We start from the raw sequence: 22,884 nt of genomic DNA, 5'->3' as shown, positions 1-22,884 counted from the left end.
TCTCACATTCACACACTGGTGGAGGCAAGCTACGGTTGTAGCCACAGCTGCCCTGGGGCAGACTGACAGAAGCGAGGCTGCCATATCGCGCCATCGGCCCCTCTGGCCAACACCAGTAGGCAAGTAGGGCAAAGTGTCTTGCCCAAGGACACAACGACCAGGACAGAGAGCCCCGGGATCGAACCGGTGACCTTCCGGTTACAGATACGCTTCCCAACCCCCTGAGCCACGGTCGCCCGTTAAAGATGTTTTGATGCTAAAAAGGTGTCTCACTGGTACTAGTATCATGTACTCCATAAAGATCATGGTGAATGCATTGTATATCTGTCTTATGCCTGCCTCATATTTTTATTTTTCCTTAGTTTTGCATTTGTATTGGCTCAGTGTCACTACAGGTAGCATAAGGTGACACCTGACCTTACAGAGGTTGCACAGGTATTCCAAATTCATGATGGCACATGATCATGATGCTGTTGGCAGAAGTTTTGCTGCGTCTCCCAGCACAGTCTCAAGAGCATGGAGGAGATTCCAGGAGACAGGCAACTATTCTTGGAGAGCTCCGAGTGCAAGAGCATCATAATATGGCCTCCAGCAGGCCACTGGTGTGAATGTATCTGACCAAACAATCAGAAACAGACTTCATGAGGGTGCCTTGAGGCGGTTGGTGGGCTAGTGGGCCTTGTGCTCACCAACTCAACCGGCATGTCCATGAAGGGATGTAAAGACCTCTACAGACTCGGCAACAGCGCCCGAACTGCAATTAGGTACTGAGATGAAATCCTTCGACCTACTGTCAGACTCAGTGTTGGTGCAGTGGGTCCTGGGTTCCTTCTGGCTCATAACCATGACCGGGAGTGGTAATTGTAGTCAGAGTATGCAGGCAGTTCCTGGAGAATGAAGGATTTGATACCACTGACACAGGCAGGTTGCACCTCAGACTGTCCAGAAGTTCAATTGATGCCCTGATCCAGATCTGGGAGGAGATCCTGACAGGATGCATTGATCGTCTCATTAGGAGCATTTCCCAACATTGTCAGGCTTACATATAAGCATGTGGAGGCCTTACAAACTACTGAGTAACATTTTGAGCAATTAAAATGAAATTTCCGAAAAAGAACAAGCCTGCAGAACCATTTTTTTACTGTGAGGTTTTGGTGTTTGTTAATTCAATCATCTGTAGTTTGATAGTTTTCAATTCCATCAAACGATGTAGCATCCTTTCTTTTCTAACACATTACACAGCCCATATTAGTATACATATCCAGCATGTTTTTCTTCCAAGTGAGATAAGATGTGTATTCAAAATGTTCCTTTAATCTTTTGAGCAGTGTAATAATAAGAATATTAGAGACCTGTGAAACTGTTACTTCTGAAACAAAAAGTGTTGCTCGCTCAAATAGGAAACCTCATTGACACAACATAAATCTACTCGTTATTAAAGAAGGCAAGGCTAAATTTGGAACAACAGCCTGGTAATTGTAAATGTATTCACGTTTCACTGATGTGTCCCTGATGATTACCATTTAATCAGCTGCAAATGCTCTTAATTACAAGATTAGTCTCCTACCAATTAGCCAATGTGCTAATGGTTCTAATCTGCCATTGAAGTTGACTGAATTCTAATTAGGGACTAACTGTTTTAATTCACCTAGGGCCCATCTGATGGGTCATTACCAACCTAGTTACCCTCCTATAAACTCACTGCAGAAAGCAGCACAGGTCCCATTTGGAGAGCAGCTGTGGAGGCTTTATGATCATCATGTGGGTGATTTCCATGCATCATGAAATGACAGTGTTTCCATTTCCTTTCCTCACAGAGGCATTCTGATGACTCACTGAAAAAAAACCGCTATTATTCTCTGTAATATCACACTTTATGTAAATTAAACGCGCACCATAAGTTCCCTTGATTTTACTAAACAAAGCATGGTTGTTTAAATATAGGAAAAAGAGGGATTGACTCTTGTTGAAGAGTATTGAAATTAAAATATGTCAAATATGGTTATAGGCTTGAAAAAGAGCTCAGCACCAAATGCCTTTTTTAGGTGCCAGTGGACAGAATGGCAAAATTGATTAAACAGATCTTTTGGACAATTACCCAAAAATAATGGATGTTCATAATCAGAAAACAATTCTACTGATAAAAATATCAGTAGCTCTCATTGCCATCAGAAAACAGCTGATAAAAGGCTATTAGCTGATAGCCTTTTATGGATCTCACCACATTTATGGTTACATTGTTTTCTACAATTGCTCCACATCTGCAAGGTGCTTTGTAACCCAACTCTTCCCCAGCTCCTCCCTCTCATGACATCATCTAAGTTACAGCAAATATTGTTGAGTTTATGCTCTTCTCATCTTGGGATATTTTGTAGGTATACAACCTAACAGATAGCAAGTTGTGCACTAAATATAGCCATCACACCAAACACCAATTCAGGCATTTATTTTTCTGACAGTAATGGTCTTGACTGGCTATTGACTGCACGGCCAGAAGATTTTCAAAGCAAACACTTAACTGAAGTAAGTAAGGTAACTCTTGATCTACAGCTTGACTCAATGATTATTTCTTAATCCTCCAGCCATTCGTCTGTCAAGTTATTTTTCTGATAAATAATTAAGAAATTTAGTATCAGCTCAGTCTGCTCCTTCTCCCAAAATTCTGGTCAAATTAAATAAAAAGGCTGCATTGAACTTAGCCTTTGCAAACTAAACACTTGTGAAAGTTTAAAAGGTTACTATAAGAGTGGTACTCAGCGTCCTATCTTTCTGAATTACACTGTAAAAAAAAATCCTAATATAAAAGTATTTTACTGTGTATTTTACAGTTTTGTACTGTTCTTCTAGAATATCGTTACATTTACATCAATAGACTTTGATTTCACATTTCAAATGTAAATGCAATGGGGAAGGCTTTAGGACCCAGGGGACCCAAGTAGCAGCAGGTGCTCGTCGTTTCATTTGTACTGATGAGCGGCTGTGAACAATTGTTGTGTGAGTAGGTGAAGAGCCTGAGAAGTTTTAATTGTCTTCTACACAAACGGTTGTTTTAAACCTCTACAGCAGAGTTTCGAGGTACAGGCTGTTTTTCTTTCAGTGCTTTTTTTAAAAAATTCGTTGAAATGTATTTGATGTTTATTGTATTTTATGTTTCTAGTAGTGATTTTAGAAGACAAGCCAGGTGTGCAGCAAACACAATTGTCTGCTGGAGGTATGTTAACTTAATACATTTGACATTTAAAAAAAAAAAAGTATATTTATGCACTACAATCTAATTTATATTGTACTGCCTTCTGCAGGACAGGCTGCACATGTGAATTTGTCACTGTTTTTTTTTCCTCCTTCTCTTTTTCTTTGTGTTTTTCTCCCAAGTTGGTTTTAGAGTAGGGTCACCTTTTAAAACAGATTTTTTTTTTATTCTGGGTTTGTTTTTATTTCTACTGGGCTGGTGCAATATTAGTCGGGCAATGTGCAATCCCGGAGCTGGGCTCTTACCTTAGGGGAATTAGGTCTTTTAGAGGTGCTCCGTGTGGATTTGCAGTGAATAAGTTTTATTAAGAGTGATTTTAGTGGCACCAATTATTGCCTGAACTAAAACACAGTGCATGCGATAAGTGTTCTGTTGGGCTCGTATTTATTTGGGGTGGATTTGTTTCTTTTAAAGCAGCGAGCATCTGGGACCACCGGGGTAGAGCAAGCCCTCAGGTGATAGTTGCATTGCTGGCACCCATACGGAAAAGAAATGGTAAAAACTGTGAATACAGAAAGAAATAGTAAAAAATGTGATTACTCATGAAAGTGGCCACTTTCTCATTACTTTCATATATTGTTTTAGTAAGTATCCAAAACATACAAGTTTCATTATATAATTTTTCAAGGGACCTTATATCTGTTTTCACTCTTATATGCTTTTCATACAAATTTCACACAAGACAGATACAAACTTTATAAGATTTATATATAATTTATATATATATCTTTTCCATATGGGCAGGTTGCACCAATAAAACTATATTGTGGTCGTTAGTGACCTTCCCCATTTTGATGTTTTAGGCCTTTTGCAAACCCTTTGTTTTCTTTTAAAATAATAAATTTTAACGTATCTGACTGATATCGACCCTCTTGTCCCGTTTATTCTGGGCTCGTTTCTGTAAGAGCTTTGGTCCTGAAAGTTTGCATGAGTAGTATAGAGGCCCTTAGCAGTTACTCGGTGGCTTTTACTCGCTACATAAATTAACGTAAAATCACTGTAATGTAATAAAACATAATTTTCTTTTTTTTTTTTATGTATTTGTCTGTACATATGCATATTTAGATTGTTAAAATACATTCACAAATGTATCATGATTTCACAAATATTTGTCCGTTATTTGAAAATGTAATGCTATGGAAAAATGCATAAAATGATTCTTATAAACTTTTTTTACATCAAATAATTATTATTATTATCATTATTGCTATTTAGGGCAATCGTGGCTCAAGAGTTGGCAGTTCGCCTTGTAATCAGAAGGTTGCCGGTTCGAGCCCCGGCTCCGACACTCTTGGTCGTTGTGTCCTTGGGCAAGACACTTCACCTACCGCCTACTGATATTGGCCAGAGGGGAATTATAAAGTGGAATTGTAAAGCGCTTTGAGGGTCTCAAAATGCGCGATATGAATGGAATCCATTAATTTGTTCCTAATTTAATGTTTAAAAGCACTTGAAAAAGGCAAAATCCCATGTAAAATTAGGGCAACAAATTGTATTTTCATTACTGGAAATAACCGTATTTTTGAGTTATTTTTCTGTTATTTTACGGTATTATTTTGGCGCCCCAGCTGCCGGAATATTACTGTTTTTTTTTTTTTGTTTTTTTTTTAAAGAACTTTTTTCTAACAGTGTACCTTTGTACCAATTTCTTTCATTAGGAAGCCTGCTTATCAACATGAATCCAGTCTTTCAATCATTCATCTCACTTCATATCTGGACAGTGGGGGACAAAATGTAAAGTACTGTCTCCAGGCAATTTTTTTTTTTCAAGTGGTTTCTGCACACAGGATGATTGCAGACACTCAATGATGCCAGTGGTTTCACAGTCAGGTGATTGTAACTGACTGATACAAACAGTGAACATTAACAACAATACAAGCCAGTAGTATTGTTAGACCTACAAGTCAAAATCATTTGTCATTCATTCAGTAGCACTGAACATAAACACAAATATGCAACTACAACAACCTATTAAGGTAGGTGTGTGTGTGTGTGTGTGTGTGTGTGTGTGTGTGCATGCATATATATGATAAGCTCATAGTTTTTGTTCAAACAGAATGATTTAGGGGGAAAACAACTTTTACGTGCTTGTAACTGTTTACTTATCCATTTTAAAAAGCCCTAAATTAGCTATCTTTTCTGTGGCTTTCAAAAATATTGAGACCTATCAAACACTCTGCAGTACTTTCTGAAAACCTGACAGTTTTGTAGATGGAAATTTACGTAGTTTAAAAAAAATCAATAGCTCATAATGATGACATGGAAAGATGATTTTAAATTTTTGCAGATGTAATTGACAATAATGGACACTGCCAGCCAGGACTGATTTTAACTGACACAAGGTCCAAGAAACTCTCTGCAGACCTTTCTGTTAAAACTGTGACACGGTGTGGATCAGCAGTGTAAAATCATTTCTAAAGTTTCAGTTTCCATAAATCTGTCATCTCAGTGACTCTGAAATAAGGGAGGTTTGGAATGACCAGACCTTTTTATGGAGTTGGTTGTCAACCAACTCTGCCGTTGTTCATCAGTCAAACCTTTATACTAGAAATGCTAAATATAATGAACCAAGAAACACATGAAAGCTCACATCTGAGTTGACAAACAGAATTTAAAGTAAAATATAAAGGAAAAGATTCTATGTCCTGATGAGACAGACTGTTCTGAACCCTGCTGTCGAATACTATGTCTGTTGAACAGCCTAAGGGCAAATACCTTTACAGTGAAACATGGTGGTGAACCTCAATAGCAAGGACAGGGAGAATGCTCAGATGTGCCACGGGAATGAAATCAGCCACAAATCAAAGAGTCCAAAGACTACTACTACTTCTTCATCGTGGCTAAGTTGTTTAGACTGGGAGTAAAATATTGACCCCCAAAATGCTCATCTTTGCAAGTCCATCTTAATAAAGCAGGTAAAAATCTGCTCAACGTGGAAAAAAACAGCTGAAGTGCAAAAATGCTAAGAATCTGAATACTTTCTGAGGAAACTATTACTACTGAACATTACCATATGTAAAAGAGCTTACCTGCCCTGCACTTTGATGTCAGAGATTGCGTAGAAGTATCTAGATAGGTTGTTCTCATCTACCATGGTGGCTCCAGTGGCTGGCTTCAGCAGCCTAATCCTTAGATCAGTGATTGTGAAGAAGTCTCTCAGGTTCTTGGTGGTATCCAACTGGCCATATAGTGAGGCCATGTTGTGTAGTCGAGGCCCAGCAAACAATGCAAAGCGGTCCTTTATCTCAAAACGTACTGTCTTGTCATTCTTCCACACGTACCCTCTAGAGTAGTCCTCGGTACAAATGATGTCCAGCAAGGTCTGCTGGGTGAGGTCATTCGCTGTCTTGGGCTCCATGGTGAAAGCGTCCAGGCAGTCAGTGGCGTAGAACTGGTAAGGGGTCCAGGTCCGGCCGTAGTCGAGTGATTTTTCCAGGACCATCTGTTCTGGTCGGCCTGACTCGAATGTGAGTACGATGTCATCAGTCAGCTCAATTGTCTTGTTCCATGACAGCGTGATGTTGACCTGCAGAGGCTTTGGGTATTTCTTCCATGACGTTGATTGCCAAAAAGTTGTCGGGTTGCGACCCTCAATGTCAAACATCAACTCTGGAGGATGAGCCAGCTCCTCAGTGGCAGCATCACATTCATTGTTGCACATATAAGGATTCTCCTATAAAAAAACAAAAAAAGATACAAGTATCGATTAACATGTTTGTTTTTGCCCCATTCTGTATGTGATGCAATCCAGTATTTAAAAGTATATTCTTAAAAATGTATTACTTTAAAAATGCCCATTGAGCGATGATGTGAGCTCTTTAACATGTGCAAGAAAACTTCAGTATCTGTAATAATTTTAGTGAAAAGCACAAGACAACTGTAGCATAAAAATGAATGCAACATCAAATTTACCAAAAGAAAGTTAAAACTGCACGACCTATTCATGAGAGTGAATTAAGATTTCACAATTCGCTGACAAGCGTTCAGTGTGCAAGGTATGTTGAAAATGCACTTCTTTATACACTGCTTCCCTTTTAACACCTGTACAATCTATCAGGGAGCAACTCCCTCAGCTAAACAGGCAGGCAGGCAATGCTACAGCACATGGATTTGATCAGAACTGATCAAAGCAGCAGTAAAACATTAGAAATGCAGCCAATACTGAAACATTTTAACGTGCCAGTTTACCTTTGCACAGAAATTGTTTTCTACTATGTACTTGACAGTTTAAAAGCTGCCCTTTGTGGTTTTAGAAAAGAAAGCTTGGCAAGTGACTTGTCAAAACGGTAGGTAAATATTTAGTTTTTCATAAAGTATTCAGTAGAAATGCCACAACTTACAAAACAGTTATAAGGCAACATTGAGCAATATTCTCATCCAAAAATATCCCACAGGTTGAGGTACTTTAACTTGAAAAGTTATTTACTTTTACATTGCCTTGTTGGCTCACGATCCCACTGCTGTACTCAGTAACATTCTATCACATTCAGGGCCAATGTGTATTTTATAATCTGCTCCAGGAGACAGTGACCCTCTCACTAAGATGACACTGTGGATGCCATATTCTAGCTGCACGAATTCCCTGCCTAAACTGCCACCCAAATTGCTTTCGTAATTGATATTCCTGTGTTGTATTTCAGGTGAGATGGGAATGGAATCCTGATGAGTATTTCTTATGAAACACGCAAAGGGACATGCATTTTTCATAGGCCTGTGTCTGCTCTGTACCATAGTGAGTCTGGATGTTTGAGTGAGCATGTTTGTGAGAGGAAAAGAGGAGCTCTTGATGTCTGTGTGTTTGTTTGTGAGTGAGAGGGATAGAGAGCTCTGAATGTGTTTGTTTGTGTGTGTGTGTATGTATGTGTGTGTGTGTGTGTGTGTGTGTGTGTGTGTGTGGATGGCAAAGAGAGGAACAGAGAGAGCTGAAACAGGCCCAGAGAGCAGAAGACACACTCCAATTGACATTCCTCTCACCTCTGCTGCAGGAACAATGAGGTTAAGTGCTGAAGAGATTCAGATCAACTGTAAAGCGGTTCGATAATCAGCAATCATCCAACACTCTACACGCAAAATTATCTAAAGGTGAGAAAAGTGCTATCTGCAACATTAGTCACTTATCTCTCCAATATTGTAGTGCATTCAACCCAGACTGCCACTTTCTCTGAAGATCACTGCCAGGAATACTGATAAGCAGACGCTATTATATTTCATTTGAAAAGACCAGTAGCTGCTTTTTGTTTTTGAGTAAGTGCATCAAATATCTCCTCCCCAAAGAGGGAAAAAAAAAGTGATGCTTTATCTTCTTCACAGGAAAATGTATGGATGACTTCCCTGCTTTAGATATAGCTCTCCAGAGACCGCATTATTTCCTGTGAGACTATGATATGTTATCAGTTCCTTACTCCTCAGCTAAAAGTGATAACTATTTGATGACAAGACTGAAAGATTGTGGGTCACTAGGCCTGCTCAGCTGACTCAAAGGAGCATTGCATGATCCAATTAGGAGGGTAATAAGGGTTATGCTGCCACCACAGATTGTAAGAATAAGAGAGAGTGGGAGGGAAAGTGAATGTAACCTTTTTTAAAGCAAGACTTCAGCTGCTAAAAGTATTCTCCTCTCACGCCCATGCACACCCACACACATACAAAGCTAACACAAAAGCTTGAAAGGCCGGGCTGTAGAAACACAGAGAAAGAGAGATTTGAAGGAGAGAGTTGCGCAGTAATAGGCAGGTTGGTGGCTGCCTGAGTTCTGCCACAGGGACAATAAATTGTACTTGAGTCAACTGTTTACCAGTGATGTGTGCTAAGGCTCCTTATATTCCCTACTTGTGCTTGAACAGCCTTGGAGGTCTGCTCAGAGCTCAAATCTTAATGTTACCTAGAGAGAGAGGGAGGGAGAGAAATATATTGTAAGAGAGTGATTTCCCTGTTGTCATTCAAGACCATGAATTTTCACCTATATTTGATTTATTTGTTGTCATGGTTTGGTTCGGGGAGCAGTGGGGTGGCTGTTTTTGCATCTTCCGAAATGGCAGCCTTATTCACAGTCGATATGAAGAACTCCGACCACGGCGTCCGTAGCTAATGAGAAAAACAATTTCCCAGCAGAACAGTGAGAAACAGAGTGAACAGAGGCTTTAAAAAGAGAGAAATTTGCTTCATCACACTAGTAGAAGTGTTGGGAGACCAGTGGAAAGCAGTCATAAATTTGATCCATAATCATTTTCTTAGTGCCTGCCTCAACTTTCAGGCCTTCGGGGAAGTGATCACTCTAACCAAACAGCCCATTCATATTTGGGAGCTGGCTGGGGACAAACCTTTCATAAAAGCCCTGTCCATCATTAATAACAAACAATAATCTAAAGTCTCTTTTCCAGTTGAACGTGAAGTGACATGTACAGTATTTAGTTTCTACCAGTAAACCCCACCATACTTCACTGCTTTCATATAGCCCAGTTTAGGTGAAATGAAAGACTTAGACAAAGGTCAGGACCTTCCATCGGATTTCCTGTGGTGGTTATTTAACAACAAAAACAGTGCCTTATGAAGATCAATACCTTCTGTGGTCATTCAAGACCAAGGCTACAGCGCTATGCCGGGGGGGAAGCTATTAAAAAACAATAAACCCTCTCAACTTGATCCTTTACCTGTGATCATAGGGGCAAGTAGTCAGCAGAGGATTTGGGGAAAAAAAAAACCTGAGTTTTGGACTAAAATGAGATATTGATCAAATGAAAAATGTGGCCAAACAAATTAACTGGTGCCACAAAAATATAATTGAAGTAATAATGGCACCACTTCTAACCAAAATGTTTCATGGTGATGATATGATTCGACTACAATATCAATTCCACTGCATGTTTGAAATACTAAAAACACATTTTTGCTAAAGCAGCATGTTTTTTTTTTTTTTTAAATATCACCTTATTTTAGTAGACAAGAAGATTTATTTCACATTTAACAGACAGAAAGCATTTAGACAAAACTAATTGTCAAATTAGAAGAATTATAGTAGCCAACATGTTTGCACGGTCCTTATGGTCACGTGAAAAGCAAAGTTTTCCAAGGACTCTATGCAGATTTGTGAAAAACATTCTTACTTTCAGGAATTAAGTTGCCAGGTCTCTCTTGGAAATGAGATTTGTATCTGAATGAGATTTTTTACCTGGATAAATAAGTATTTAAAAAATAGCAGCCAGGTTCTCCTAAACAGTGCGGCTAATAAATTAATTATCAATAAGTGGGAGCACTTCTATAAAAGAGGTCTCTGCACACAGGATGATTGCAGACACACAGTGATGCCAGTGGTTTCACAGTCAGATGATTGTAACTGACTGATTGTTACAAAAAGACAGTGAACATTAACAGTGCAAGCAAGTAGTACTGTTAGACCTGCAGGTCAAAATAATTTGAAAGCTGAGTTCATATTTTTCCTTCAAACAGAATAATTTAGGTGGAAACCAACTTTTATTTGCTTGTAACTGTTTAGTTATCCATTTTAAAAAGCCCTAAATTAGCTAGCTTAATTTTCTGTGGCTTTTGAAAATACTCAGACCTATCAACCACTCTGCAATACTTTCTGAAAACCTGACAGTTTTGTAGATGGAAAAAACAGTAAAAAAAAAAAAATGCAGACTGCGAGTCAGGGCTGATTTTAACTGCATGAAGTCCAAGAAACTCTCTGCAGACAGAGGTTTTGATAGTTTGCTCGTCTAGAGCATTCAGCTGATGGTTGAAGAAAGAAAAAGAAAAGAATCAAAATGTTGCAATGACAAAGTCAAAGTCCAGACCTCAACTTGATTGAAATGTGGTGGTAGAGAATAAAAAAAGCTGTCCTTAAACAAAGTCCACAAATCACAATGAACTAAAGACATGTTGTAAAATAACTCCACAATGATGTAAGAGACCGAAAAACTCATACAGAAAATAATTACTTCAACTTATCACTGCTAAGAGTGTTTCTATAAACCATTGTCTCATGGGGTAGTATACTTTGTGTTTTTTTTTTTTTTTTTTTTTTTTTTTTTTTTTTTTTTACAGAACTGCATAGAGTCATGTGAAAATTTTCTTCTTCATGCAGATGTACAAATCCATATTATCACTATAATTTCTCATTAAATCTTTATCTTGCATAGTACATATAGGTTCATGTTATAGATTGATGACCTTCCTATGTATCTCACACCCACTGACATTACAGAACATACAACACTGCAAGAGCGTCTAATGGGTCATCATTCATTGGCATTGCTGACATCTCTGTTACCCTCATGGCTGCTGTGTAACGGAGTACAGTTTCTATTGATGCTACATGATCCGTCCGGGGGCACTGCCTTAGTGAAAGAGTGAAAGGAGGCCTGAACAGCAAATGATGTCCTAATCTCTGGAGCCTATACTGTACAGCCATTTATGAGGGAGACCCACATTTTACACACACACACACACACACACATATACACACATAATGTGTGAGGCAGATGCTTAAATGAGTGACATATGGCCTGTGAGATAGACAAAGTGCAACCTCCTGTTGAGGTGCCGTTTGACAGAGGATGTGGCTCGGAAGATAAATTCTGTGGCCAGTGACAGCCACTGCTGAAGAACGGATAGAGGCAATCCAACCAATCAGTTTAGCTGACAGATTTCTGGACCTGAAGCACAGATTACATATTGAACTCAGCATAGTTTTGCACTCCAGTCATCTTCTTTAAGGCGTGCTTATTATTTCAGACTATTTTCAGACTGAACATTAACATGTTTTGGCTGGTTTACTTTGTCTGTCTATTGCTTGGAGACATATCACTTTGCATAGTAAATGTGTATTAAGTGAATTAGACTTCACTTTTTTCATGGTGATGTCTCATTTAAATTTACACACTACCCTGTGATAAATGTGTTCAATTTTAGGTGCAAAAAGAGGCTCAGAGGATATGAAGAGAGATGCAATTTGTGCACTTAAGTTTACCTTGACTAAGAAAAACAAAAGGAAGACATAATGATGACATTTATAAAGTCATATTTTTCAAGTTATTACTAAGAGTCAGACTAAATCAAACAACTTCTTTGGGTTTTCATATGGAGTGTTAACCCACATTAGCACCTACATATACAAAATAATACATGTCTACAATGATACTCTGTATGCATGCTTATACAAATGGAGTAGAGAACAAATTTATACAAAAAAGGAGAGAAACCACATTTTCAGTTCTAGCTAAAACTGACAACTTGATAACAATGATTCAGTAAGCATTTATGTTAAAAAACAAAAATGCAATTTCATCAGATTCAATGCAACAAAAATAAGCATATAAATGCAGCAAGCATTTTTTTCTTGCAGTGTGGGTGGCCAAAGTAAATGTGACAACCAGAAGCACTATTTGTATGATAAAATCTGAGGGGGTAAGGGAAAAAACAAGAGTTTATCTAGATTATCTAAACTGCATTATTTGGAGGTTTATAGAAAATAGCAGTGGACTTAAAATGGAAAAGTTTAAATTAGCAAGATTTTGAATAATTTTAATAGAGGTTGATAATTATTTTGATAATATAATATTATGATAATTTTCCACTCACCCACACTTTTTCTTCCCCGGTAAATCTGACTAACCTGTGGGCTTCCTGAAATACACAACAACATGACTTCTTGGTACTTTGGAGATTGTTGTAGTATAATTCTGTGGTTTCCATTCTTATTCATGAAATCTGCAACTACAATTTTTAAGATGCTTCAGTATTTGTTTATATGTACAAATTGAAGTAAAAGTGCAATATGAACCCTATGGTAATATTAATCTGTGACCTGCGTGTGCCTCGCTAGTTTGTGCTGAGACTTCAGTAACTTATTTGACTCAGCACCTCTGTGGCAGCAAAATCTCTCTCATTGGACCTGAGGTGTTGCTGGATTAATCAGCCCATCATCCTGCTCGGCCTTGCACCTCCTGACTTGCCGCATGACACCTGCAGACCTGTCGCTGGCCCAAATCAGAATCAGAATCAGAATCAGAAACTTTATTGTCATTGTCATGAGAACAACGAAATTAAGAATGGTCCCCGATCATTGCATCATCCCTAGCAATATCAAAATATAAATAAAACAATAAAATTCAATAAATAAAATAGATAGAATACTTAAAATACTAATAAGATATAACAGTAAAACATTCACATACATTCCCACACACATGCTTCAGACCGTGCATAGATTAACACAAGAGTGGCGTGATGGACATTTTTTTGTAGTATTCAGATGTGTTATTGCAGTTGGATAACAGCTGTGTTTGAGTCTATTAGTCCTTGCTCTGATTGCCCTGTACCGTCTGCCTGAGGGCAACAGTTCGAACAGGGAGTGGCCAGGATGTGAGGTGTCTTTTATGATGTTTTGGGCCTTTTTAAAACAGTGGGCGTTGTGTAGAACTTCCAGTGTGGGGAGAGGGCAGCCAGTGATCTTTTGGGCGGTGTTAATGATCCCTTGGAGTGCTTTCCTCTGAGCCCCTTTATCACACAATCGGATGCCCATCCTCATTCATGGGGTGCACCAGAGGAGGAGAAACCCTGACAAATGACAGTTTGAAGATGTAACTCGGCTGCGATTCAGTGTTCAGGTAGTTGATCCAAGAAAACCAAAATGGCGATAATTTGAGCTGAAGCGCCACTCGACAAAATCAGAAGATGCCCATCAGATGTGACAATAAATTCTCAACTCTCAGGAAAACTCTCTTTTGAACTGAACTCATACTGTTCCTGGCTTTAAGTGAGGATGATACATTTGTAATGATGCACAGGCGACAGGCCAAAACGATGATATCCAGGAATGCACATGTGTATAGTGAGCACAGAGGCTGGGTGTTGATCTTTTCAGGGCTTGGTATAAATTGGACAGAAAAGACAGCTGAGATGAGCCATGGTGAGATATTGGTAGAGTCAGAGCTTTGGCAGAAACTCAATAGAGCTTTAATGACCTGCAGTCAGGGCCAGCAGTGGTTCACAACAGAGCCAGACTTTTCATTCTTCTGACCTTCAGAGGAATGAAGGACATCCGACCTGTGTGTGTGTGTGTGTGTGTGTGTGTGTGTGGGCGGGCTGGCTATCATATCATTTCTGAGGTCGGTGGGATATGAGTGTTACTGACCTGACGACACATAAGTTAAATTATATATAAAACATGTACATTTAATACACAAGACAATAGGATAGTTTAAACTAAATATTTTTAACAGTAAAATTATACTTATTATAAATTGCAGGAGCTTTACAGAGGAGATAAAAAAAAAGTTGATATAACCATTACTTAACCTCAGAGATGTGAAGTAATGAAGTACAAATACTTTGTTACTGTACTTACATAGAATTTTCAGGTATCTGTACTTGAGTATTTATTTTTCTAGCAACTTTTTACTTTCTACTCCTTACATTGCATCTGGCTAGCACTACAGAAGATACGGAAATGTGAAGGGAGGAGGATTTTTGTCAGGTAATTTTAAGGAAGCTGTAGGAAGACAGACAGGACAGGAGAGGAAGAAAAAAGGTTAGATTTAAAGGTAAGGCCTGCTCAGTAACACTCGATAAACTGCAAATTTAAAGCTTATATCTGATGTCATAATTTTAATCACATATTGGTTTTGTATAGGATGTGTTTTGATAAATTATGTATTTTCATATTGTGAAACCTCCTGCAAAACAAACTAAGTATACTATGTCTGTGTTATTCAAATGTTGCATGAACATACTGGATAGTTTTGTGCAGGATAAGCAGGTTAGCTTGCAGTAGAATTCACAGTGGCTGTGGTGCTCGTGGTCAGATTTAGGTTTACATCAAGTGTAGCAGAGATCATTTTGCATTAAGCTGATTAATTCAAATTAACTGACTGAATTCCAACTTTATACTGTGAGTATAAACAGTATAGTGTCAGTGAAAGGGATGGACATTAGGCATGATAACTGCTCAAACTGTGTACATCTTGCTTGATTCTGATGTGTAAATCCACAATCAGCAGCACATCAGCTGATTATATCCTGCAGACTAAGAAAATCTACTGAAGCTCACAACAGAAATTACTGTGATTTTTTTTTTTTTTTTTTTTTTTTTTTTCTTTCTCTCCCCTGTGCTGAGCCACTGCACAGATATTAGGGTTCCCCCACCTTCTGAATCTCACTTTAACCCTTAACTGCATAGAAAGCAAAGAAAGAATGCCTGTATGAATGGGTGTAAATGGATGAATGAAGCAAGTTGTATAAAGCACTTTGAGTGCTCGGATAGAGTAGCACAGCACTATATAAGAACCAGTCCATTTACCAGTTACAAAAAGGTAGGAACTCAAGATGCTACATAAAGATGGCAGAAAAATATTAAATCTAACGAAGGAAAAAAAAATAACGCAGGGGAAAAAAACCCTCAAGGACACAAGGTTGGAAAAACAGACTGATATACAAAACCGAACATGGAAAACAAAAAATCTGAGAAAGAGGCTATATAAAGGTCTTATATATAGATCTTAGGCTATATATGCATTCTCAGGGGAGACTGACAATGTCACACAAGTGAAAACAATTAGGGCAGACATTACAAAAGGCAAGAAAACAAAGATAAGAACAAAAGACACCAAAGACACAAGATATAAAATATTTTCAAAATAAAACAGGAAATTAAGATTAGCCAGTCCTTAAACTCATGACAAAAAATTTAGCCCCATGACAAATGTAATAGCAATAGTTTTTATACCCGTCAAAGATAATAAATAAGACATATACTCAATGGTTATTTGAGAAAACTGTGCAAATACACCAGTATGTTCCTCTGAGTGTCACGCATGACACCGCATACTGCAGATAAAATCTTATGCATGAGATAGTTATGCAAACAACATATCGGAGGGTGTTGTAATGTGTTATTGGTGCAGACGTTTGATCAAAACGAAAACACAAACTTCTCCCGGCGCTCGTGTTTTAATTTGCCACATGCCAAACACTCCGCCCTTTGGAACACAGCTCTTGCCAAAGGAGTCCCTTTGAGGGTTGCAGCACAGCCAGTCTGGCCTTTTAAAGTACACTGCTTGGCAAATCAAGCGCACCACGATCCAGTGCCCCAGTCTTGATTGGGATTCACAGGGTGTCAACAGACTAGGAGAAACGCACTCCACATTAATTAACACCTGGCCTCATTATCTATCCCATGTGGCAGAGTTCCAGTGGGGTATATTTAACACTGCCTTATTATCATGGGGGATGTTGGAGGTGAGCACTTGATTCTGTGTATGAAATTTGTGCATTTATGTATGGAGAAGTGAATTAATGTGTTTTGTACTTGTGTATTTGTGTGGCTGATTTTGCTTGTATATGTGGATATGTGGATGTGTATGTTTATACACCCATGTGTATCTGTGTATTGCTGTGTGTGCTTTGTAGGTATCTGCTTTGTGTGGGATATATCCTCTCTTGTGTCAGAATTCAATAAAAAGCTTTAGCAATGCTATAAAGAGTGGATGTTTCAGTGATTAATAGAAGATGTTTAATTCTCTTTGGTAGATTTCAATCTCTTTGCCTACTTATATGGCACAATTTATATTTCTCTTGTCAAGACCTGTCAGACAGAACACTTAATGCAGTCAGATATTTCTGTGTAAAAAAAACACCACTCAAATTTAAAAGGTTTTGATTCTGTATAAAGTAAGCAAGCGTGCAAAAGTAAATTGGACAGGCTGGACAGACTAACATAATTTTAAATAGCGGACATCATGGACATCACCAAATATTGAGTTTCTTCCCTTGAGATGCTTCTCCGGGTTTTTACTGCAACCATCTTCAGTTTCCGCTTGTTTATGAGTGCCTATCTTCATTTTTGTGTTCAGCACTAAAAACAGACTCTGCTGGGTTAAGATCAAACTATCCAATTTCTTTGCCTTGAAAAACTTATTTTTCTTTGGCAGTTTATTCTGGGTCATTATCCACTTGCACTGTGAAGTAATCAGTGATCAGTTCTACACCATCTGGCTGAATCTGAACAGACTGTATAGCCCTGTACTCTTCAAAAATCATTCTCCTATTTATATTAGCACTCACATAATAAATAAATAGTAGTAGTTTCACTGGCAGCCATACAGATCCATGATCTAACACTGTCTCCATTATGTTTGATGCTATTCTTCAGACTATGAGCTGTTTCTTTCCCTATCCATACTTTTGCCATCATTCTTGTGAAAGTACAAAGGAGTATTAGGGGCACATTAAAAAAATACTATCAATCATTTTGAGATAAAAGTTGAGATAGTGTTTACAATTGTTGTTTCAAGACAAACTGCCATAGATGCTATACCCTCTAAGTTAGTGAAATCATACTTCAGAATCAGCTTTAGTAACAAGGAAGGAAATAATTTTTCTTTTGTCACATAAACATATTGTGGTGATGAGTATAAGGATGCTGAAAAGCTGGTGCAGAAATCTGCGGCTGCGGCGGCTCAGTCAGAAAAACCACACAAACTTGGAAGAGTGGATTTGTACAAAATTAAATTTCTGTTCATGGCTAGATGCAAGGATGGTTACACCCTTGCACAATAAAGAGGAAGTATGTTTTATCACAAGACGGCTGATCAGTTTGTTCCACTATCTCTACTACACAAGGCTTTTTTGTAAAGGGTATAGCAAATATGGCAGTTTGTCTTTCTCAAAATATTATTTCAACTTTTTCCTCAAAATACAATTTTGACTATTTTCAAAATGATCAACAATACTGTTTTTTTTTTTTTTAATATGGCCTTATTCTATGTCATAAAGCTTGCATTCATATGTTCAAAGAATCATTTTCCACAACTGGGCACTGCCTTTAAGAGCTTTTTATAGAGTTTAAGCAGTGGTTTACACCTTTTCTAAACTGTCTGTATTTCTATTGCTGGAGGTGTCTGTCCATTGTAGATGTCATCAATGATACATCTGCCTCCTCAGGACTATTTTTGACTTGGCTAGACACTGAGATGTGGTTTCTCTTAATCAAGGGAAAAACTCTGTGATCATCCACTCGAGATGTCTTCTGTGATCTTTCAGGCTTGTTGGTGTTGTTGAGCAGGCCTGTAGATTCACTTTCTTTGAGGGTGGACCAGATTGCTACTCTAACCACTATTAGCAAGTTTTTGTCATCTTTCTGATAGATTTATTTTTTTCTTCATTTTAATAATGGACCTCTTTCAAATGCACCAGCAGCTCTTTGGACCTCATATTGAGATTTCCAATAGGCAGCTACCAAATGTAAGTTCATGAGAAAGAATCAGCTCCAGATTTTTTATCTGCTTAATTTGTCATGAAAGAAAGAAAGAAGAAAACAGCCCTCACTTGCCATAAACCTGCTCAAAAGTCCAGTTATTTTTAAGCGTCTAAAAATGGAGAACAATTTACAAAATTGCCTGTATTTCTTACATAATTAGTGCAGTATTTTTAAATCAGTTGAATTAAAGCTAAAAGTCACTAGATTAGTCCAACCTCGTTTTGACTATTCAATTTAAAATGCACTTTGGTGTTGTACAGAGGCAGAATTACAAAAAAAATCATTGTCCAAATACTTTGACAGTATTTTTGGAAGAGTTTGTTTTCTGTACCTATAGTAAGAACCCAGCAAGACGTGAAAAACCACAGAATTACATTTTGAGCCTTTGTCTTATGTGACTGCATATATTGACATTATACTTTTTAGCACATATACTCTTTGTTTGCCAGTTTAGTCACAGATATCTTGCACATCTTGTGTTTATGTCTTATACACAAATATTAAGTATGAAACTTGCTTATAATAGAAGCCCACCTCAAGTTTCCATAGCAATGCAAAACAGTAGGTTGTGTTTACATTTGGAGATTGGAAGTGATTTATTTACACCTTCTAGCAAACTTTTATTTGCATGAATTATTTTTTTTCCATTTTGGCTAAATGCCATTTTGTTTTTACATGATACAAAGTCTTACTTGCATGCCTGTGTCAGTGAAATCAGTATTTACCTGTCCAGACATGAGCAATCATATCAGGGTTCAGAATAGTGGTCCACAAACTTAAGGTCACAATGACCTTGATATTAGATCTAAATCTAATCAGTTAATCCAAAAGTGCAAGTAAATGACTCCAAACAGTCCTAAAGAGATCATATAAACCATTGTTTCAGGCATAATTCTGAACTAATACCAGCTATAGAGTATAATCTGTAACACCTTCTTATCTACCTCTTGCCATTAAATGCATGTTCAAATGTTTTCAGCCCTGGAAGTTCATGTTCACCAAAGTCAAACTTATTAATACCAAGTAATTTGACCTCATAAACAAATTATTCCACTGGAATTAACATATTTTTCACTCTGTAGTCCAGGTAAACTTGCTTCTGCTGAGTAAAGAGGCTTGTGTCCTGTTTAACATTTGCCACATAAAACCCACAAAATGGCAACTGTTTGCATCAGTGCACTCACTTTCAGTCCTATTTGGCCCTACAGTTTGCAAGTATTTTGAAACTAAATTAGAATTAAAGTGTAATCCAATTCTTGCCTCAGAATGCTGACAGGCTAAGTATACATTGATAAGCTGCCGTGAAATCAATATTTTATTGATTTGACTCATTTGTTTCATATAAGCAGCTTGGAATCAGAAATCGATCACTGGTTCTAGGTGCACTCTAATTGAGAAGAAAATCAAAAGACACCTACTCAGTCCTTAGCTGTTCACAATGGGATGCAGGGGTCATCTCTAAGAAATTGGTAGAAACTGGGATGAAATTGAAAGAGTGAAAGCAAGAATGAGGCGAGTGTAAGAGTGAAATTGCTGCATTGTTCATCAGTGTGTTAGCTCATAGTGTGTCAACGAACTCAACCTCCATCTTTTCAGTCTGCATAGTTATTAGAGGCTTTTATTAATTTGAAATGCCAAAGTAAGGAATAAAACATTACTGAAATGTCACCATTTCACTGAGCATGATAAAATCGCACCAAACGAACACTCTTCCCCTCTGTACTTTACATCTCTACCTCTCACTTCCTCCCTCTCTTTACAGCACAGTCTCTTTCATTCTTTCTCAGCGATCAATATGGCCTGACAACATGATGGCTGGGTTTCCTAAGGGGAGGTGGGTTGCAACAGTTGCCTGTCATCTCCTAACCATTTCTGTCTTTCAAGTCTGACCCCTATTACTCAGTGCATGATTCTTTAAAAAAAAATACAAAAACATAAAACAATGCTCTGTAAGGGCTGACCTTTTCAAATTTCATTTTTCTCATTTGGACTTGTTTGAGATTTTAAAGGCAACATATGGTAAGTCTGATGCAATATAAATATTATCACCTTAACAGAACAGTGCAGAATTGTTTTGGTCATGTTTGTGGATAATTTGAAGCTACAATTGATAAGCTGTTTGCCTGCTTAGCTTAAAGACTTGAAAATGGAAAGTTAATTTGCTTCATTAAATATAAAAAATAACAAATAGGATAACTTTTTAAGGAAGATGTATATTTTCACCTTATGATACTGTAACAGTAAAGCAGTAAAATGTAGAATCTATAGTCTGTAACTCAACTTTTTGAACATTTAGCTCCAAATGAAGGTGGTGCCAATATCCAGATGCGGCCTCATGTAATTCTTGGACATTCTTGCCAGCCACAAAAAAAAAAAATCACATTATACAAACCCAAGTTAAACTTTTAATCTCTTCCTCCAGGGACCATTTCTCGTATCCGGGCACTGATTTAATTAAAAAAATATATTATACATCTTTATATACAAGCTATATCTCTCTATATATCTATAGATTGATATTCTGGGCATCTCTGCTCAAGCTTGAGACCCGAACCCAGATAAGTGATAGAAAATGGAAGCATTCATGAATAATTTTCTAATATTAAAATTTGTTTGATGATCGAAAAGATTTTTGACAAATATGCAAAAACCAAAACAAAGCAAAGCAATCGGTAAGGGGGAAACACTTTTTCCACAGTGCTGTAGATAGACTGTGCTTGTTTCAGTGCGTGTGCTCAATCTCTCTGATTAATTTCCTTGTATGAATTAACACTGCCTCTCTACGGAAGCGTAGAGCTGCCACCCAGGCAAAAGAAAAATACAAGTGTATCACGTTATAACGTGAAAGGTTTATTGTTCTAACAAGATACTTTTCCTGTTTGTACAATATACTATCATGTTTGTACAATATACTTTTCACGTTTGAACAACATAATTATCACGTTCGTACAATATAGGATCACGTTCGTACAATATAGGATCACGTTCGTACAATATAGGATCACGTTCGTACAATATAAATATTGTACGAACGTGATAATTATGTATATTGTAATAACGTGATATTATGTTGTTCAAACGTGAAAAGTATATTGTACAAACAGGAAAAGTATCTTGTTAGAACAATAAACCTTTCACCTTATAACGTGATACACTTGTATTTTTCTTTTGCCTGGGTGGCAGCTCTACGCTTCCGTAGCCTCTCATCTATTAATCAGCTCAATAATCATTGATCATTCTGATCAACCTAAATCCTCCATATCCAGCACAGTAGACATTTGACAAGAATGCCTTTCTGGAAATTCAACAAAATGTTTTTTTTTTCTGGAAATTGGCAAAAGAGCACTAACATTATTTTCCAAAAACATTTGAATAAAAAAATTCAAACACTTTAATACTTTACATTACTTTGCATTTTATTGTATTAAAACATTTGCTGTGTTTTTAACAATAATAACTGGTAACCTGTTAAACATCTCACCAACAAAGACTTCTGTGTTTACTGCTTTGAAAGCATTCCTCCCCTGTGAGAGAACTTCTTGATTGCTTGAAACCCTTTATTCTAGGCAAAATTATAGGCAATGTCTTGAGGGATTGGAAGTCCTTCACACACACATGCACTTCACATCTTAGAAAAAAAAAATCTTTCACAGATGGATGAACCAAGTGGAGTTTTTTCAGGGGGCACCAATAGAAAGCCATGCTGCCAAGTAGGTTTTGAGTAATTCAATTACTATATCTTAATAAGAATTTAGTTCAGCTTGTCAAGCATGAAGGATGCTGAATAGATATACAAGCACTGAAGGCCGAGAAAGCACAAAGAATGCAGCTTAATAGTGAAAGAATATCTTTTTATTTTTTAAATTGCAGCAGACAGTGTCCAGTCACCTTTATGTCTTTACTGAAAAGCTACAGGAGGCAAGGTGTGCAAAGCAAAACATGCTCACATGGAAGTCACTGCAACAATATCTTCACTGGGAAAGCACTTCATTAACAGCTCTGAATTATAACTTCTCTTGAAGAGTTAAGCTGGCTCACTGGTAGTGACAGGCACCATGCCCAGTGAAATGACAAATTATTTCTTAAGTGCTCATTTACTCATGTTTGTATTATGTCTTTGCCAGTAGAGTGCCACGAATGTGCTAGCACAGTTACAGACCACACACAGCCCACTTTGATCTTAGGAGGCCCGGACACATGACACTCCCCTTTCTGTGTAAAGTCACATATTTTACTTTTTCCACCTGTTAAGGAAAAAGCTGCTGTGACAAAGAAAGAAATCGGTCAGCATGACTCTTTGGACTTAAATTGTAAGAAATAAATGTATAAAATTACAGTAGTAGTTCTGGTAGCTCATTGTCCAGATTGTCCATTTTTT

At 37.6% G+C, this 22,884-nt stretch overlaps 1 protein-coding gene and 1 long non-coding RNA gene across 4 annotated transcripts in view; one reads left to right on the top strand and one right to left on the bottom strand.

Moving 5' to 3' along the window:
• LOC147308115 (netrin-G1-like) overlaps positions 1 to 22,884 on the bottom strand; it is a 66,246-nt gene that overhangs the window by 28,118 nt on the left and 15,244 nt on the right. For all 3 annotated transcript variants that reach the window (XM_086272512.1, XM_086272511.1, XM_086272513.1), the window contains exon 3: positions 6,280 to 6,923. In XM_086272512.1, the coding sequence (XP_086128638.1) occupies positions 6,280 to 6,923 (644 nt within the window). The remainder of the gene's footprint in view (positions 1 to 6,279; positions 6,924 to 22,884) is intronic.
• The window catches only part of LOC147308114 (uncharacterized), a 61,931-nt gene continuing 42,054 nt past the window's right edge, over positions 3,008 to 22,884 (top strand). The window contains exons 1-2 of the long non-coding RNA XR_015126131.1: positions 3,008 to 3,211; positions 8,236 to 8,332. This is a non-coding gene — a long non-coding RNA (uncharacterized LOC147308114). The remainder of the gene's footprint in view (positions 3,212 to 8,235; positions 8,333 to 22,884) is intronic.

This window comes from Aulonocara sp. 'chitande type north' Nkhata Bay, linkage group LG18 (genome assembly GCF_057382095.1).
Source record: "Aulonocara sp. 'chitande type north' Nkhata Bay isolate Kocher_YH1m ecotype deep benthic linkage group LG18, A_spYH_male_GT1.1, whole genome shotgun sequence".
Lineage (NCBI taxonomy): Eukaryota > Metazoa > Chordata > Actinopteri > Cichliformes > Cichlidae > Aulonocara > Aulonocara sp. 'chitande type north' Nkhata Bay.
This window is presented reverse-complemented; position numbering and strand designations above follow the sequence as displayed.